Source organism: Lepidothrix coronata, unplaced genomic scaffold (assembly GCF_001604755.1).
Source record: "Lepidothrix coronata isolate B3197 unplaced genomic scaffold, Lepidothrix_coronata-1.0 Scaffold26, whole genome shotgun sequence".
Lineage (NCBI taxonomy): Eukaryota > Metazoa > Chordata > Aves > Passeriformes > Pipridae > Lepidothrix > Lepidothrix coronata.
This window is the reverse complement of record NW_016690206.1, coordinates 7,260,125-7,277,075: the sequence shown is the minus strand read 5'-3', so window position 1 is coordinate 7,277,075 and position 16,951 is coordinate 7,260,125. Positions and strand designations below refer to the sequence as shown.

Here is a 16,951-nt window from a genome sequence, read left to right as displayed (position 1 = left end):
GCCATTTCTAAGAGAACTAAGTATTGGCAATTTCTTTAAAGGAACAATAAGCCAGCATATAAGCCCAGTGATAGTGCTACGGCTTCCAATTCTGTCAGCAGAGAGACAAATACTGAGTGTGCTGGTATACACTGGTAATCCTCTATCTGGGAGTTAAGGAACTAGACAATCATTCCATTTTTAGCAGTTAATGAAGATTAATTATTACAAAGCAAAGAAATCTGATATGAGCTAAAGATGCCAGACAGTAACATACATCAATGTTCTATGAAAAGACAAATGTTTAGTGACCTTAATTTTTACCTGTCTGGTATAGATTAAAGTGCTGTTAGAAGAAGGACCACCATGTAATGTGAGTTTTGGTGCAGTAAAATTTCTTAATGGCTAATGTTAAAATTAATACCACAGTTCATATGCATAAGTTAATTAAAAACTTGATTCCCATGACTGGAACTGAGAATAGTGGTTTAAATTGCATTTCACTACATGCATATATTTAGCATACATAATTAGGAATCCAAGACTATTAACATTCCCAGACAAGTTTTATTTCTCTAATGAGGCTGTGCTTATTTTAAACTACTGAATGTTCTCAGGGCTAAAAATTTGTGCTCAGGTATAAAAAAATTATATCACAATGCAGTATCTTCAACTGCCTTAACTTCTTTATGTTGTTCTTGCACACTTCACTGTAATATGTGATACAACAGGTAATTACACTGTTGTTCCTGCACAGCTTCAGTTCCACAGTGTCAACAGACTGCTTTAAAATTCTGCTTCCACAATCACATTTTAAATATTCTAAATGGCTAGACCAAGAAGAAATGTTTGAACATACAAACCAATGAGGGATGTTACATTTCCACATCCATTCTGGATACAACACATGCATTCGGGATGATTAAGTCAAGCATGTATACATGACACTGCTTCCATTTTAAGTCTAAGTCAGATTTTTAAAATTCATATTCATCACAGCTGACAATAAGTTTTACTATCAGTGGTATTTCAAACCCAGTAAGGAGATTTCTGTAGCAGGGACTCTCTATCACATAACCAGGTAGTAAAGATCACAAAATTATTCTGATCCTCCACTGTGGTTTCTCACTATGATAATACAAATGCAGAGAAATACTTAAGCTTTTTGCTAGATTAAATTATTCAACTTTTCTGTGCTTCTGTTACTTAATTCAAGAGTGTTACTAAAGAGATTCTCTCTTTGTGTTTCTAATTCATGAATATGAACACTTGAAACTCGTAAAAGGATTTGAAACAGGTTTGTTGTCTGTAATCTGCCATAATCTTTCTCTGTTTCTTTTTCGTCAAGGAATCAAAAACTCTCAAATTGCCAGTCTTCAAAGTGCAATTAAATCTCCACAGTAGAGAGATGTTTATGAGGACAAAATAAATAGCAATTGTTTTCCCATATTGTCAGTTCTTTACTATCTGCAGACTATCTGTTGACTAATTTTGAGTAGACAAGTGATTGGCCAATCCTGTTGGAGAATAAAGGGCAAGAATAAATCTGTTTTCAATAATGCTTATTTCTTCAAAGAGAAGAAATTGTGCTTGCAATTGCATATTAGAGTTGTTTATGCTCAGAAGCCTCGTTCTCATTCTCCCCAACAGAGCCAGAACACTGACTTCTATGAAAGCCTCTCACTTCTCCAAACTGCCACTTCTATAAAACCTGCTAATATGTGGGTTTTCTTTTTTTTTTTGATTAACCAAATATAACTGAATCAAGCAGCAAAATCCATCCATTGTTTCACATTATCTTCCTGTTTAGTTTTGCTTAAAAAAATCTAAATACTCGTATTAACACTGTTGATAAAATTGCATTAAATGTTCTTGTTTTCTTCCAAATCCCATCCCTTTTTTCAGTGGAAAGCCAATTTGCAATCAATTTTCATGCTTTCATTCACTATTAGTTAGCAGTGAACATGAATGACAACTTGTTATAATAAAGAAAAGACCAGGTACGCAGCAGAGAAGCTATTATACCTAAAATCATTGCAGACTGCTTCTCCTCTGGACGAACAGGAAGACAGACACAAGATTTCTACAACTCCAGGCAAATTTCAGTGTTCAAAAAACCCCCTTACAGTGTTCCTCAAAATGAACTGCAGACAACGTACCTTCCCGCTGAGGTCTATGGGAAGCCATCGGTAGTCCATCATGAGGTGCTGTGGTTCGTTCTAGCAAACTGGTCTCATTACTCGACATGCAGTCACTGTGAGAAAAGTCATTCTAAATAGAGAAGGAAAAAAAAGGAAGAGTCTTAATAGAATGTCTATTATTAAGCCTGACTCTAAACAGAAAATATTAAAAAAAAAAAAACAAACAAACAAACACAAAAACCCCAACAAACCACGCTTTACTTGGTATTCTACAGGAGAAAAATCCTGACAGTGGCAAAAAGATCATCATTAGCCACTTCAGTTTTTTCTTTCTTTCTTTCTCTCTTTGTTTTTCACTTTCTTTCTTTCTTTTTCTTTCTCTCTCCCTTTCTCTCTCTCTCTCATTCAGGATCAAGAACACTGCTCCACTGGAAGACCTTCATAAAAGATGGGTAGAGGAAAAATATAAATCTCCAGACAGTACTCTTTAAATACAGGAGGTAAAAGATTCTAAAATTAAGTGCCAGAGTATATGTGGTTTTCTTCTCCTCAAGGACTTGTGCAATGGGATTAGACAAATCATCAGCCAAGACTAGTTACCTCATTTGTTAAAGACTGTCACAACAGAATGACCAGAATGAGGAAGCACAGAGAGGGCAAAAGACATCTGAATCCCCCCCAGTTTGCCAATTCTTTAACAAACTTCTTCAGACGTGACAGATGTAAAGCTGGTTTAGTAAGATGAAACCAGCTTTAAGCTGGTACATCATTTGTAGCATGGGTACAAACTGTGGCAACACCTAACAATACATCCAACCTATGCAGACCCAGGAGTGTACAGGCATCAAACCTGCCCTGGGCATGCTGGTAATCTAACTTTGATCAGTGACATCAATAGCAGTGCACAGTTAGCAAGTGCCTTTAGACTGCACTGCAGATGGTCTGAGGAAGTAAATGATGTTTTAGCTGTTTCATCTAAACCAGTGTATGGCTTGTGCTCTACACTGAGTGTCAGTAATTTCAGGCTTCAAAGCCATCAGATTTAAAATATAAAGCATGCTTTGTTTCTTCAAGATAAAATTCACACCAGTCCTCAGTCACTCAGTAAACAATCTCAACAAACATCTAATAAATTATGTGTGCAATGTCAGATATGGAATAAGAAATGAAAATAGCTGTATGTAAATGAGATTGCATTTTAACAGCTTTAGCAAATTTCCAAGTTTATTTCACTAAAAAAAAAACACCAAAAACCAAACAAACCAACACGCAAGCATGCTCTGGAGAGTCACTTTCAGATCTCCTCAAAAATCACACTGATACTGTTTTGGAAGACATTTTATAACAACAGTGGACATAACCGAACCAAAGTACCTGCACTTTTTAAGTGCTAACTCCTGGTCATGCATTATTCACAGAACTGTTGGCATTTGAGCACTAAAGCTACCCTGTTAAAACTCTGATTCATTTAAGACTGTCCATAAAAAGCAGAACTAGTAACTGGCTATGTCCAAACTAACAAGTTTAGCACATATTTTGGTGTGAGAGTTAAAGTATTTCTGTCAGGAAATCAAACAACTGAACCAAGACTTCTAGTGAAGATCAATGTCAATTCTCTGGTAGAGATAAGGTCTTAGACTACAGCAACATGCTGTGCCAAAAGCACTTTAATATTTTTTGTCCATACTGCATACAGAGGATGATAGACATCTGGATTAACTCTGACAGAGACTCTCAAACTGTTCTATTTGTTTTACTTTACTAGGAAGTCTTTTTCCACCTCTGAAATGATCAGCATAAGGGCTGAAAGCACTGCTTCATTCATCCCACCTAATCACCTTATAAAAAATTCACAAATAGATCTAAAACCAATCAAATTTACAGTCAGATCTTCTTTTGTAATCAAAGTCAGACTATTTGTTTTGATTAACAAAAAAATAAGCTACAGTCTGTTCTAAAAAAATAATTGCTAGCTAAGAAGTCAATGAAATCATGAGCAGTTTTTAGGAGAGATGTAGAAATAAGATTTACTTCAAAGAAGTATTCTGTTTAGCTCATGTCAAAGAAGCATTAAATGCTGCTCCTACACCTAATACTACAAAACTGCTTCTCATACAGCACATACATCATCACTGTAACAGCATTCAAGTACTTTTGCAGTGAATTATTCTAGAGTGGTTACTTTTCTATCCATGGCAGCATTCTGTAACAGGCAAGCTACAACCACATTTGAGTCCTGATACGGATGGTTATAAAGTCCTGATACGGATGGTTATAAAATCATAACTATAAAAAACCCTCATAATTTATTCACTTGAATTCTTTGCCTAGAAAGTTAAAGCAGTAATATGCACTGAGTGTATTTTGTGACTGCTGGCTTTCACAACACCCAGTGCAGTACAGGAGGTAAACAGCAGGGAAATCCAGGGCAGTCACCGCGTTACCTCACAGCCTGCAAGGGTTGTTCCTGTGCAGCTCCAGATCCTGTCTTAAGCTGCACTACAACTCTTCACTTTTGCTGATACCTACTGTGACAGTCCTATATCAAACACTCACAGGTACCTAAAATACAAGCGGCACTGTCAGAGCAGACAACTCCAGCACTCAAGTGACTGGAAAGTCTAGACAGTCTCAAGGGCCAATGAATACTAAGAGTGACACTGTGGGTTGCTATCTGGTGCCAATCACACCACAAACACGAGTCCTTTAAAACCCAGTATACTGCTGAGGAGGGTGATTCTGGATGGCACTAACTGTGCCAGTCATTTCCTGTCAATGAATAAAACTGTATATTCTGTATTCGCACCACACATGCAAGTGTAAGGTTAACTCTTGCATAAGGTTATGTCACTGTAAGGCTTTCACATGCAAGGATTTACTGTGGCTCACGGTGCTGCTGCTAATGATTAAAATACAGTGAAGCAAGAAATGTGGGTGGCCTCAAACCAGATGCCAGATAATGCATTTGATAATCACACAGGTCCTTGTGACGGGCTGGAGAATTAACTACATTTTTCTTTGAAAGTGAAATGAGCTGAGAGAGTGCTCTAAAAATTGTCTGCTTTTACCATCTAGACCAGAGTTTTGTATCAAACAAATCTTTCCTCATATGTTTGAAAGCAAGTACCATATTAAAAAACCAGCCTTATCACTTGAGATGTTTCTGAGGACTGCATCATAGAATCATAGAATGTTTTGGGTTGGAAAGGACGTTAAAGCTCATCTAGTTCCAACCCCCCTGCCACGGGCAGGGACACCTTCCACTAGACGAGGTTGCTAACAGCCTTATTCAATCTGGGCTTGAACACTTCCAGGGAGATGGCATCCACAATTTCTCTAGGAAACCTGTTCAGGTGCTTCACCACCCTCACAGTAAAGAATTTCTTCCTAATATCTAGGATGCAGTTGGATTTCTGAGCTGGAAGCACATGTTGCCAGGTCACATTGAGCTTCTCCTCAAACAACGCCCCCAAGTCCTTCTCCTCAGGGCTGCTCTCAATCCATTCTCCGTCCAGCTTGAATTTGTGCTTGGGATTGCCCCAGCCCACCAGCAGAACCTTGCACTTGGCCTTATTGAACTTCCTGAGATTTGCACAGGCCCACCTCTCAAGCCTGTCAAGGTCCCTGTGAATGCCATCCCTTCTCTCCAATGTGTCAACTGCACCACACAACTTGGCATCATTGGCAGACTTGCCGAGGGTGCACTCAATCCCACTGTCTGTGTCACCAACAAAGATGTAAAACAATGCCAGTCCCAATACCAACCCCTGAGGAACACCACTCATCACTGGTCTCCACTTGGACCAGTGAGCTGTTTTCAACAGCTCTTTGAGTGCAACCATTCAGCCAATTCCTTATCCACCAAATGTCCATCTCCAGTTTAGAGACAAAAATATTGTGTGGGACAGTATCAAATGCTTTGCACAAGTCCAGGTAGATGATGTCAGTTGCTCTTCCCTCATCCACCAGCGCTGTAACCCCACCGCAGAAGGCCATCAAACTGTCAGACACGATTTGCTCTTAGCAAAGTCATGCTGTCACCAAACACCTCTTCATTTTCCATGTGTCTTAAGGAGGATCTGTTTCATGATCCAGGCACAGAGGTGAGATTGACCAGCCTCTAGTTCCCCAGGTCTTCCTTATTTCCCTTCTTAAAAAAGGGGGTTATGTTTCCCTTTTCCAGTCAGTGAAAACTTCATCACACTGCCATGACTTCTGAAATAGGATGGATAGTGGCCTAGACACTTCAACTGTTAGTTGCCACAGGACCCGTGGATGCATCTTATCCAGTCCCATTGATTTGAGCACCATCATGTTCCTTACATGGTCCTGAACCTGTTCTCCTACAGCTGGTGGTTCTTCATTCTCCCAGTCCCTGACTTTGCCTTCTGCCACTTCAATGGTGTGAGCTGGAGAATGTGATGGTGAAGACCAAGGCAAAAGAAGTTACTGAGTACCTTGACCTTCTCCATATCCCAGGTAATCATACCCCCCATTTACTTTTGGAGAGGGTTCACAATTTTCCAAGTCTTCTTTCTATCACCAACAAACCTATAAAAGCTTTTCTTGTTGCCATTGACATCCCTGGCCAGATTTAGTTCTGTCAGGGCTTTAGCTTTCCTAACATGAACGCTGGCTGCTCAGACAGTTTGTATTTCTCCCAGGGTACCTATCCCTGCTTCCACTCTTTATAGGCTTCCTTTTCACGTTTGAGTTTGTCCAGGAGCTCCTTGTTCATCCACACAGGCTTCCTAGTGGTTTTGCCTGACTTCCTCATTCATTGGGATGCATCGCTTCTGAGCTTGGAGGAGGTGATCCTTTAATATCAATCAGTGTTCTGGGGTCCCTCTTCCGTCCAGGGCTTTATTCCGCGGTTCTCTACCAACCAGACTTATGAAGAAGAAGCCACAGTCTGCTTTCCTAAAGTTCAGGACTGTTTGTGTCTCGAGGTCCAGGGGTGCTTGTCCGTAACACAAGAATCATATGTCTAAAGTGGAGATCCTGCTGAGAAGGATGTTGCCCTAATGTCATACGAGCTGAGCAGATGTCAGCCAGCCTACACGTGACCGATGTCCAAACTCTGCCTTTTATCAAGGTATATGGCTGATCAAAAAACGTTATGCTGGCACTAGTTTGGCAATATGCAATGAAATCTGTTACTGGATAGCCTACTAATCATCATGAGCAAGTGATTGATGCACATAAGTCTTCTGATGTTTGCATTGTACTTTCATAAAAGAACTATTCATTCATCAGCTCTGATGAACACTAACAAGATAAACCTGCTTGCAGCAGCTGGACAGCTTGATTAGTTCTATATGCCCAAATATGAAAGATTATTTTTCTGCAAGACTACAGTAAATGTGCTATTAGGGACAGCACTTGCAGATTGTGCAGATGTAAGCTGGCACAGCTTGTTCATTCATGTGCAAGTGGGAACTGACAAACAAAACCAGATGAAAGAAAGCATCTTGGAAAAAATCAAGGTCTAACTCATGATTGTAAGTTATCAACTACAGCATCTGTACCTTCAAGAATTTTGAGTGATGTCAGAATAATCATTAAGAGATGTGGTACCAGTTACAAGACCAAAAAATTTGCTTAAAACAATCCTTCCAAGCTACTACCCTTATTGCTTCACTGCAGTGATACACAGATACATCGCTACGTAGCTATGGTAGCACAAAGGCTGAACATCACGTCTCCAGAAGCAACAATTGGGTGAGCTGCACATGTACCTGTGTGCTGCTAAACCCTCTCTTGCTGACAACAGCAGCAGAGATGAAGTCTTACTCAACACGGTGAGCAACTGTGTCTGCACCCCATCACCTAATTCCCACTGTGGCTTGGATACAGGGATAGAACTGAGATTCATGCCATCTTAAATGGAAACCCAGCACACGCATTTAATATTCACAAATGCAAACATACAGGGCAGCAATGCTTCAAAACCTGTTTCACGCTGACCACTGTTGACACAACAGATCATCCCCCATGCAAAAAGATCCAGTACAATCTTGGACAAGTTGCTGGGCAAAACCAAGATCAAGACTGCAGACAATTGCCCAACTGACACTGCTGCTAAGCCAGGCTTCAGTTTGCAAGCTTTGAACTACACAATAGCACTGTACCACTGACTTCAGATGCAGAGAGCTCTGCAAAGACTACGAGCAGAATCAGCCTCAAGATCTAAGATCACAAAGATCTACCAAATTATCTCTCTTGTGGCCACAACCAACAAACAACTTAGATGCTTCCTTGTTAACTTATCTTTCAACGTGCAGAATCAACCTCTAGAACACATAGAACCTTTATTCCACATAAAACCACAGCTGGAGAAATGGGCTGACAGGAACTTCAGGAAGTTCAACTTGGGGAAGTGCAAAATCCTGCACCTGGGGAGGAACATCTACAGGCACCACACAAGCTGGGACCTAACCAACTATAAAGCAGCTTTGCAGAGAAAGACCTATACACATAAAAATGTGCATACATATATATATACATATACACACACATATCTGAAAGGAGGATGCAAAGAGGATGGAGCCAGGCTCTTTTCAGTGGTGACCAGTGACAGGAGCAGAGGCAATGAGCAGAAATTAAAACACAGGAGATTCCCTCTGAAGATCTGGAAACACTTTTTCAGTGTGAGGGTGACTGAGTACAGGTTGCCTAGAGAGGTTGTGGAGCCTAAATCCATAAAGATACTCAAAGGTCATTTGAACATGGTCCTAGGGAACAAGCTGTAGGTGGCCCTGCTTAAGCAGGGGCAGATGATGCACAAGACAATCTCCAGAAGTCTCAGCCAACCTCAGTCCCTTTGTGGTTCTGTGACCAGACAAAAAAATCCCATCATATGCGCAATAAAAGCCCGACTGGCTGAACATATGCTTCAAATGGATTATGGGCAACAGCCCTATTAACTCATATCTAGTAAGCTGGACTGCATAGAGAGTACATGCAGGTGTCTAAGTGTACTTTAAGGCACATTTGTTTAGTGAAACTATTTTAAGAGCTCACCTGTAAGAGGCAACAACAAAACACTACAATGTAGACAGAAACCTTCTGACAAAACATCAGCTGATTCAGGGAAGAAAAGTACATCATGTGACAGCTTCAGCAATCACATACTGAGTAACTTGTAGCACTATGAAATCATAACGATTTTGAGACAAGGGGCATACCAATCTCTTAGGTAGCACTAACAACTTCAGCTCTCAAGGCCTGTGGCAATTACATTTGAAGTTCTAGGCATGCCAGCTACACCAGTGATTTACAGCACTAGGGGAATAGCATACCTCGTGTTTGATAGAAACAAAGTGCGTTCTTGTTCTCTCACCTGCATCTGAACTTTTAACAGGACCTAAACCACAGTTTCAGTCCAACCTAGCTAGCCCATGACAAAATAGAGAACTTGAAGCTATAGCCAGCAATGGACCAATTCAGGTGTTACTGTATCGCCAGGTGGCTGCTCATCCAACAACTGTGTAACTTCAGTACTCTTACTTTTGTCTGTTGAGTGAATAAAAACAAAATTACTTGAGTGTAGCAGTTTAGACTAATACAAAAAATTATTCTCATAACAGTGTAGAGTGACAGAAATACCGAAAAAGAATTTGCCCCTTAAGAGTGGTTCACTGAAGTACAGTCAGTCCTGAGAAGAGACTGTGCCTTCAGTAAACCTCTAGGTTTACTACCATTAGAGGGTAATGTCATTTTGTCCAATCCTTGAACTCCAGCATAGTTTAAAAGTATTCTATGGCAGCTATGAATATCAGAAAAACTCTGTCTTCTTGTTATCTCACTCTTAAGACACTTCCCAAGGCACTAAATCTTCTTTAACTGTTAAAAGTATTTTTACTTTTTTCTCCCAAAAAGGACAAGATTAAGAGGTTGAGGAAATGCAAGAAACACACAAAGGAATGCAGTTTCCAGCCGGATCTCTCAGAATGTCCCCTGCAAGCTTTGATCTCTAGAAGTATAAACCCTTAGACTTGGAGGATACTACAGAAATTCATCAAATCTTGGAGGGAAAATAGACATTTTGTATTAATTATAGTTAACAAAGAACTAGCTGTAGTGTTTTCTAGGGCAGTTATGGGTAGACACTGATACCAGCAAGTAAATGAGGTGACAGATTTAAGCTGACAGAATCCTACAGACTTCAGAAGTTTCACAGACACAACCATCTTATTGCTGCTTTAAGCATACTTTTCTGCAGTTCTTCATAAAATGCTGGGAGTCCTCAGTACTCCAAGCCCAGTAAGATCCTACTACCTACAAATAAGTCAACACTGGGCAACACTGAAAAATAGACCACAGCATAACTACAAGCAACCTAAATACAAGCATTAGGAAGTCATGGGTATATTTTCAACACCCTCCGTACTCATTTACTATGTTGGAGAAGAAACTGAAAACAGGAGGAACAACAAGAGGCTGATAAAGCCTGGTGTAAAGTGACTGGGAAAGGCTACAAATTTGCCCTAACACCTCATATTTAGAATTAAATCACTAAAACAACTCAAAGCAGTCAAAGTTTTTATTCTGCAATTTCCTGGAGCATTAGCACACACATGTAAACAGAAGTCTTTCATTTCAGGCATTGTCTTTTATCTAGTTATGACCTCCTTTCCAGAGAACTTCCAGTAATGTTTCTGGAAATCTTTAACTCCTCTTTGGAGCCAGAGAAATTCTTGTTCAGAGACAGGGCTACTCGGTTCAGTGAGGGAGCTGGAATACTTTTTATGTCAATAGACAAAACTTGTAAAACATTTGTATTTTCCTGGAGCATGACACCACTTAAAAGGTCTTTGCCAAGATAAAATCACATTTTTTACCTTTATGTCTCTTATTTAAACCAGACTCTGAAGACACTTCTCCTTATACTCAGCTCTACGACACTAAAAACAGTGCACCTTAGCTTCAAAATGAGATTGCCAGTATTTTTCTTCCCAGACAGAGCTCTTAGATTCCAAAATTAAATTCTACTACCTTGTGGTACTTGCTGCAAGTGACTGAAGATCAATTATAAATGCACTCTTCTAATTTGCAGACAAAATATCCTATAAACAGAAGAGTACTAAGAAAAATACTCTGTAAATAGGAACTTTCCCTTCGTTTGTAAGTAGAGATTTTTTTTCTGTAAAGAATCCTCCAGCCAGCTAATTACAATGCTATTCAGCAAACCATTATCTCCAGGAGATTGCTTATTTCAACAGAACCTCGGTTCTATTACTGTCAAGTATGCCTGATTAAATGTTCCAAGTCACACTTATTATGTGAGCAGATATTCAGAGCTCCTTCAGTATTTCAGCATTTTGATCTCAGATCTTGGAAGGGATGGACCAAGATAAGCAATAAAATCAAACAGCTTTGATAATGATGCACTTATTAAACAAGAATAATCAACACATGAGTTAAGCTGTGCTCTGTTACTTAAACCAACATACAGTGGTATCAGCAAAATCTTTGCACATTAACGCTTGTTTTATGACCACAGATGTGAATGCTTCTGATTTATTCTTATATTTCAACTTTAAATTCAAAGCTCATATTCTGCACAGCTTAATGTACCAATGACTTTTTCAAAAGGTGTTACTATAAACTACACCCTAAATTAAAAATCTGGAAATCTTGTTTCTACCTGAAGGGTAAAAAGCCAAAAGCCTTCTTTCAGAACACTTTCATAAAGAAACAAAATTTATGCACTTGTAAGACAATCCTAGCTCTGCCCATCCCACCCAGACCTGCCACTCACAGTCCTTATCTCCTACAACTTTTAATTCCTCAGCCACTTGGAGCTAAATTTGTTAAAATGTACTACTAAGAAACTTTAAATTCTTAAAGGATTGTTAAAATTAAGACACCAAAAACACCAACAACTCCATTAACCCTTTGTCATAAAGCAACTTTAATGTGAGCTCAATCTTATCAGACAGCACAGGCATATTCAGAAAACATAATCCCAACAATGGGAGAAAGAAAACTGCTTTATGTTCTAGTAAATCCTCCAAAAATTCTTTGTAGGTGAACCTCTCAAGCCTTGCCGTTCACTATAGCTAGATGTTATATCTCCTTGAAACCTAGAACCGAGCCATTTTGTTAGATATGCCACGTCCAATTGCAAGGTCCTTGCTCTAAGGAATTCCGAATCCAGAACTGACAAAGCACCTGGTTCAGCTCCAGGTCTGAACTCCATCACCTCTGCAGGCTGATTTCACATAACTGTTGTCAGCCACAGGAACACGTTATTATTATTTCACGTCCCATGAGAACAGCTCTGCGACCGCCTTCAGACCCGTCAGGAGCCGGGAGCTGAGAACGCCCGGGAGCGCTCAAGCAAGGGAACATCAGCGCTGAGCTCGCAGTCTCTCGGCACGAAACAGCCCTTGCGCTTATCTGCTCGATAAACCGGGCACACCACAGCCCCTCTCGGGACAGCCCTTCCCAACGCTTCGGGGCTGAGGCGCGAGGGCAGCGCAACCCGCCGACCCCCCTCCATTATGCAACGAAGGCACCGCCCCTTCCCAGAGGGACGAGCCGGGAGCCGCCCCGCGGGCACGTGACCGGGAGCGCCGCCGCCGCCATGTTGGACGGGGGAGGGAAGGGAAGCGGCGTCGACCATCCGTCCTCGCATCCCTGCCCGGGCAGGGGGCTGAGGAGAGGACCCTCCGCCCCCCACCGGCACCGCGAGGCAGCAGGGCTGTGCCCTCCACGATCCACCCGTCCTCCCCGCAAACAAAGAGCGGGGTCACCCCCTTCCCCCCGCCCTTCTCCGGCCCGTGACGGTGTTCGGTGGGTTGGGGCGCCCTCCCCACTCCTGTCCTGCCCTCGCCATGCCCGGCAGTCCCCGTGGAGACAGTCCAAGCCCGCCTCCCACCGCGACAGGACCCGCCTGCCCCGGCCCTTCCCGTGCGGCCGCGCGCTGGCCCGAGCAGCACTGTGACCACCTCGCGGGCTCCCGGGAAGCAGAGCTGCTTGGGCTGCCCGGCACAGAGCGGGTTATTCCCAGACCGGGAGCTCAGCCGAATAAATATTCAGAGAGGTCTTTCTGAACCCTTCAGGTTCACAAACGCAGAGCCCTGAAGGCACTCAAATTTCAGAGATATGAGGAGGATAAAAGGCCTGTGGACATCCGACAGAATTTTAAATCAAGTCCAGTTCAACAGTACAGTAGCATTTTGCCAGGGGAGTCTTTAAAACCCTGCTACCGACTCCATTTCCTCCAGTGTCTGTAAGGGTCCCACCATTCTCGTGGATGTGGACTAAAAATACTCAGCAGAAACTCCCTGATCCTTCTGTTCCCTGCCAGTCGTTACTTCCCAGAGAGACTCTGCTGTATTTACAATTAGCCATTAAGAAAGGAGAGGGGGGAAGGGGACGGAAGCCTATAGAAGAGATGCCATTTCACTCCTGTGTAGACTAGAGTATGTGATGTGCGTGTTCAGCCAAGCTGACTCGCGTCTCTTAAGTGTTCCCTGAGCAACCACAACCTGGACGGCTGCTTTTACACCGAAGCCAGAATGCTGCACGAAACTGACTTCAATTCCAGTAGTTGTCGGGTGCCTGATCTCCTAACTGCATTTGGTGGGACATGCTGAGGAGCTACAACTGCTGTGCCAGTTTCAGGCAGGAAGTATGTTTCCGGTTAATTGCACTTTAAACCCAGAAAGAACAGTGTCCAGTTTAACCACTTCCTGAAGTTCGATCTTCGCCCTGGAAAGATGGACTTTCGGGACTAATTTTGGGATAGAGCTAGACTCGATGCAGGCCAGTGAGCCAAAATAAACACTTTTTGGACTGATGCTATGATTTCAGTACTGTAACATCTACCCATTAGTTTATGATCTGCCAAATGTGCTTTGACCTTTAAATGATACAAGCATTTACTTAATATGCCTGAAGGCTTAGAAATTCATCCCTGTCTCCTCTGAGTACTCCTCAAGAGCACATCCCATCTTCAGCAAACAGAAGAAGGAGCCATGCCTTTTATATGGCAGGCAATGTAAACCAGTTTTCTACAAGTGGCTGAAATGGACTGCACTACAAGCAAACTTAGAAAAAAAAAATCCAAAAATCCCAACCCTTTCTGCTTTAAACCCTTTCCTGTCAAGTACCTTATAAAAACCTGATGTGTTCAGTAGAACAGTGCTATAAACACCTATCTTCCAGCCCTTTCTTCCCCTTTGCATGAGAGGCCATCTATAGACCAAAAACTGCAGAGCTCCAAGAAGATGGTTTGGCTGCATAAATACGGGGCAGATTTTAAAGACAACACTTGTCAAGAGGGCAGCAGTGGATGGCACGGGGAGAAAACCTCCACTTAAACAGAGCTACTGCACAAGAGAATGCTTCAGTGTCACTCACTACAACTTCTTATTCTTGATGACAGCCACCTCCTAGCAACAAGTGGCACATCTGCTTTCAAGATGTGCTTTGCTGTTTCCTGACAACCACCAAAAAAATCAGTTTTCCTCTGAACAGAAGCTCCAGTTGTGACATTTTAATTTGTTGCTTTAGTAGAATCATTACCACCCCATCCCAAATGTCATCAGCCACCTCACCGTGCATGGCTTTTCAGAAACGAGCCTCAGAGCTGGTGACCCGACTGCTGCCCTGATGCTTGCCAAGTTTGGGCCTGTGTCTCATTTTGAGAGGGGGCAGGGGAGCAGGTTCCATATAAAAATTATTTCAACGTGTTCTATTGGTTTTAAGCCCCTAGAGAACACTCTCGTAGGCAATCTGGTCTCAGTCTAGCATTATTATTTCTATTTTTACAAGTTTAGTCAAGCTGTTGCTCGTACTCATGCATACAGTGGCCTGCTGCACATGAGGCAGCCAGTTCAGGACTGTGCACGATGCACTCCAGCACGGCAGGGTTCCAGAAAAAGAGCAGTGCTTCCGAAAGCACAGCAGGCTAGAAAAATCAGCCCTCCCTCCCTAACAAGAAATTCGTAGTAGACGCTCCGCAGCAGGTTGTGAAGGCGGCCGGGGCAGACACTGCTGGGTGGGGGAGGACGGGAGGGGCCACGTCCCACTGTGGGGGCTTCGGGGAAAAGCAAGCGGCCGCCTCCAGCTCCTAGGAAAACGGGAGGGAGCGATGGAAGAAGGAAACCGCCCGCTGAGATGGCGCAGCAGGAAGGGAGCAGGACGCGGCGTTACCTGGGCTGGGTGGCGGCCGAACCCCTCCTCCTCCTCCTGGTCCCTGCACAGGGCCGTCCGCAGCCGCTCCAGGTGCTCCCGCAGGGTGACCCGCTGGTGGAAGGAGAAGGCCGGGTGCAGCGAGGCCATGGTGAAGAGCAGGAGCAGCTCCTCCTGCGCGCCGCAGCCCAGGCCCTGGGCGGCGGGCAGCCCGGCCTGCCCGTTCTCCGCCGCTCCGTCCATCACCACCACCACGTCCCCCTCCTCCTCCTCCTCCTCTTCCTCGTCCTCCTCGGCCGGGGCCCGCCGCGCCGCCGGGCAGCTCTGCAGGATGGAGTCCACCTGGGGCAGGAGGCGGTGCAGGCGGCCGGCGGCCTCGCGGTTCTCGGAGCCCAGCAGGGCCAGGTACACGATGAGCTTGGAGCGCACGGCGGGGTCGCGGAAGTCTCCGAGCTGCCCGGGGTCGCTGAGCCCGTTGGCCTTGGCCTCCGAGTCGCGGAGGCAGTGGTAGTCCTTGCGGGCCAGGTCCTCCAGGCAGGAGCCCAGGAACCGCAGCTCCAGCGGGTTGCACAGGTCCAGCAGCCCCACCATGAACTCAAGGCGCTGCGCCGAGCCCAGCACCAACCCGAACCACTCGTACACCGTCTCCTTGTCGGTGCGGGCGGCCGCCGAGCCGGGACCGCCGCCGCCCGGAGCGCCGAGCGCGGCGGGGGGGGGCGGCGGGCCGGGCCCGGGCCCCGGCCCCAGGCCGTGCAGCCGGCTCGGCCTCTCCAGTCCGCAGCCCCTCCCCGCCGCCGCCGCGGCGCCCCCGCGAGCCCGGGGCACCTGCTGCTGCAGCGGGAGGTGACAGTCCAAGGCACCGCCGGGCTCCTTCAACCCCGCCGCCGTCGCATCTTCCGCCGCCGCTGCCTTGTGGCTCGTCTGCTTCAGGGGCAGCTTCATCTTCAGCATCCTCGGCGGCGGCACGGGAGGGACTCGGCGCCCGCCGGGACCCGGCGGCAGCAGGAGCGGGGAGGGGGGCAGGGCACGCGAGGCTCAGGCGAAGCCGCTCATGCCGCTCATGCGGCCCGGCCGGCGCGGGAGCGGCGCGCGCGCGCGGGTGGGGGGGGGCGGCAGAGCGGGCCCGGCGGGCGGGGAGCGGGCGGGCGGGGCGGGGCTCGCTCGCGGCGTTGGCGGCGGCGACTCCCCGTCTCCGCCTTTGCCCAGCGCGCTCTCGCGGCGGTCCCCCCACTCCCCGCCCTTGCCCGGTGCCCGCGCAGAGCCGGTGGGCGCCGGCGGTTGCGCGCTCGCGGCCCCGGGCGGCGCGACAGGACCGGCCGAGGCCCAAGATACCGTTGGGGGTGAGAGGGGCGGGCGGAGCGCGCGCGCCTCTCCGCCTATCGGCGCCGCCCGCGTCAGCGCGCGGCCGCCGCCGCCGCCGTGGGGAGGGCTCGGAGGGCGGGGGGAGGGGGGCTCGCGGGGCGGGGCGTTACGCGCGGCGTTGCGCGGGGCTGTGCGCGCGCGGCGCGCCCCCGGCGCGCGCGGCCCCCGCGGCCCCGCCCCGCCCCGCCCGGGGCCCGCCCTCCCCGCGCCCGGTCTGGGAACGGGTGGAGGCCACGCGTGTGCTCCGGGAGTTCCACTGCTCCCGCCGGTGGGAACAGCGCAGCGGTTCGCCTGGGACCAGTCCAGGAGCCAGCCGCCTTGTC

General features: G+C 45.7%; 1 protein-coding gene across 2 annotated transcripts in view; it reads right to left on the bottom strand.

Annotated features, from left to right (window-relative positions):
* The window catches only part of ZCCHC2 (zinc finger CCHC-type containing 2), a 40,973-nt gene extending 24,662 nt beyond the window's left edge, over positions 1-16,311 (bottom strand). The window contains exons 1-2 of one of the 2 annotated variants that reach the window (XM_017809386.1): positions 15,288-16,311; positions 2,139-2,250 (exon numbers count right to left, since the gene is read on the bottom strand). In XM_017809386.1, the coding sequence (XP_017664875.1) occupies positions 2,139-2,250; positions 15,288-16,217 (1,042 nt within the window). In that variant the 5' untranslated portion in view covers positions 16,218-16,311. The remainder of the gene's footprint in view (positions 1-2,138; positions 2,251-15,287) is intronic. The other variant, XM_017809387.1, reaches the window with a different exon arrangement.
* Between the last annotated feature and the right edge of the window lie 640 nt (positions 16,312-16,951).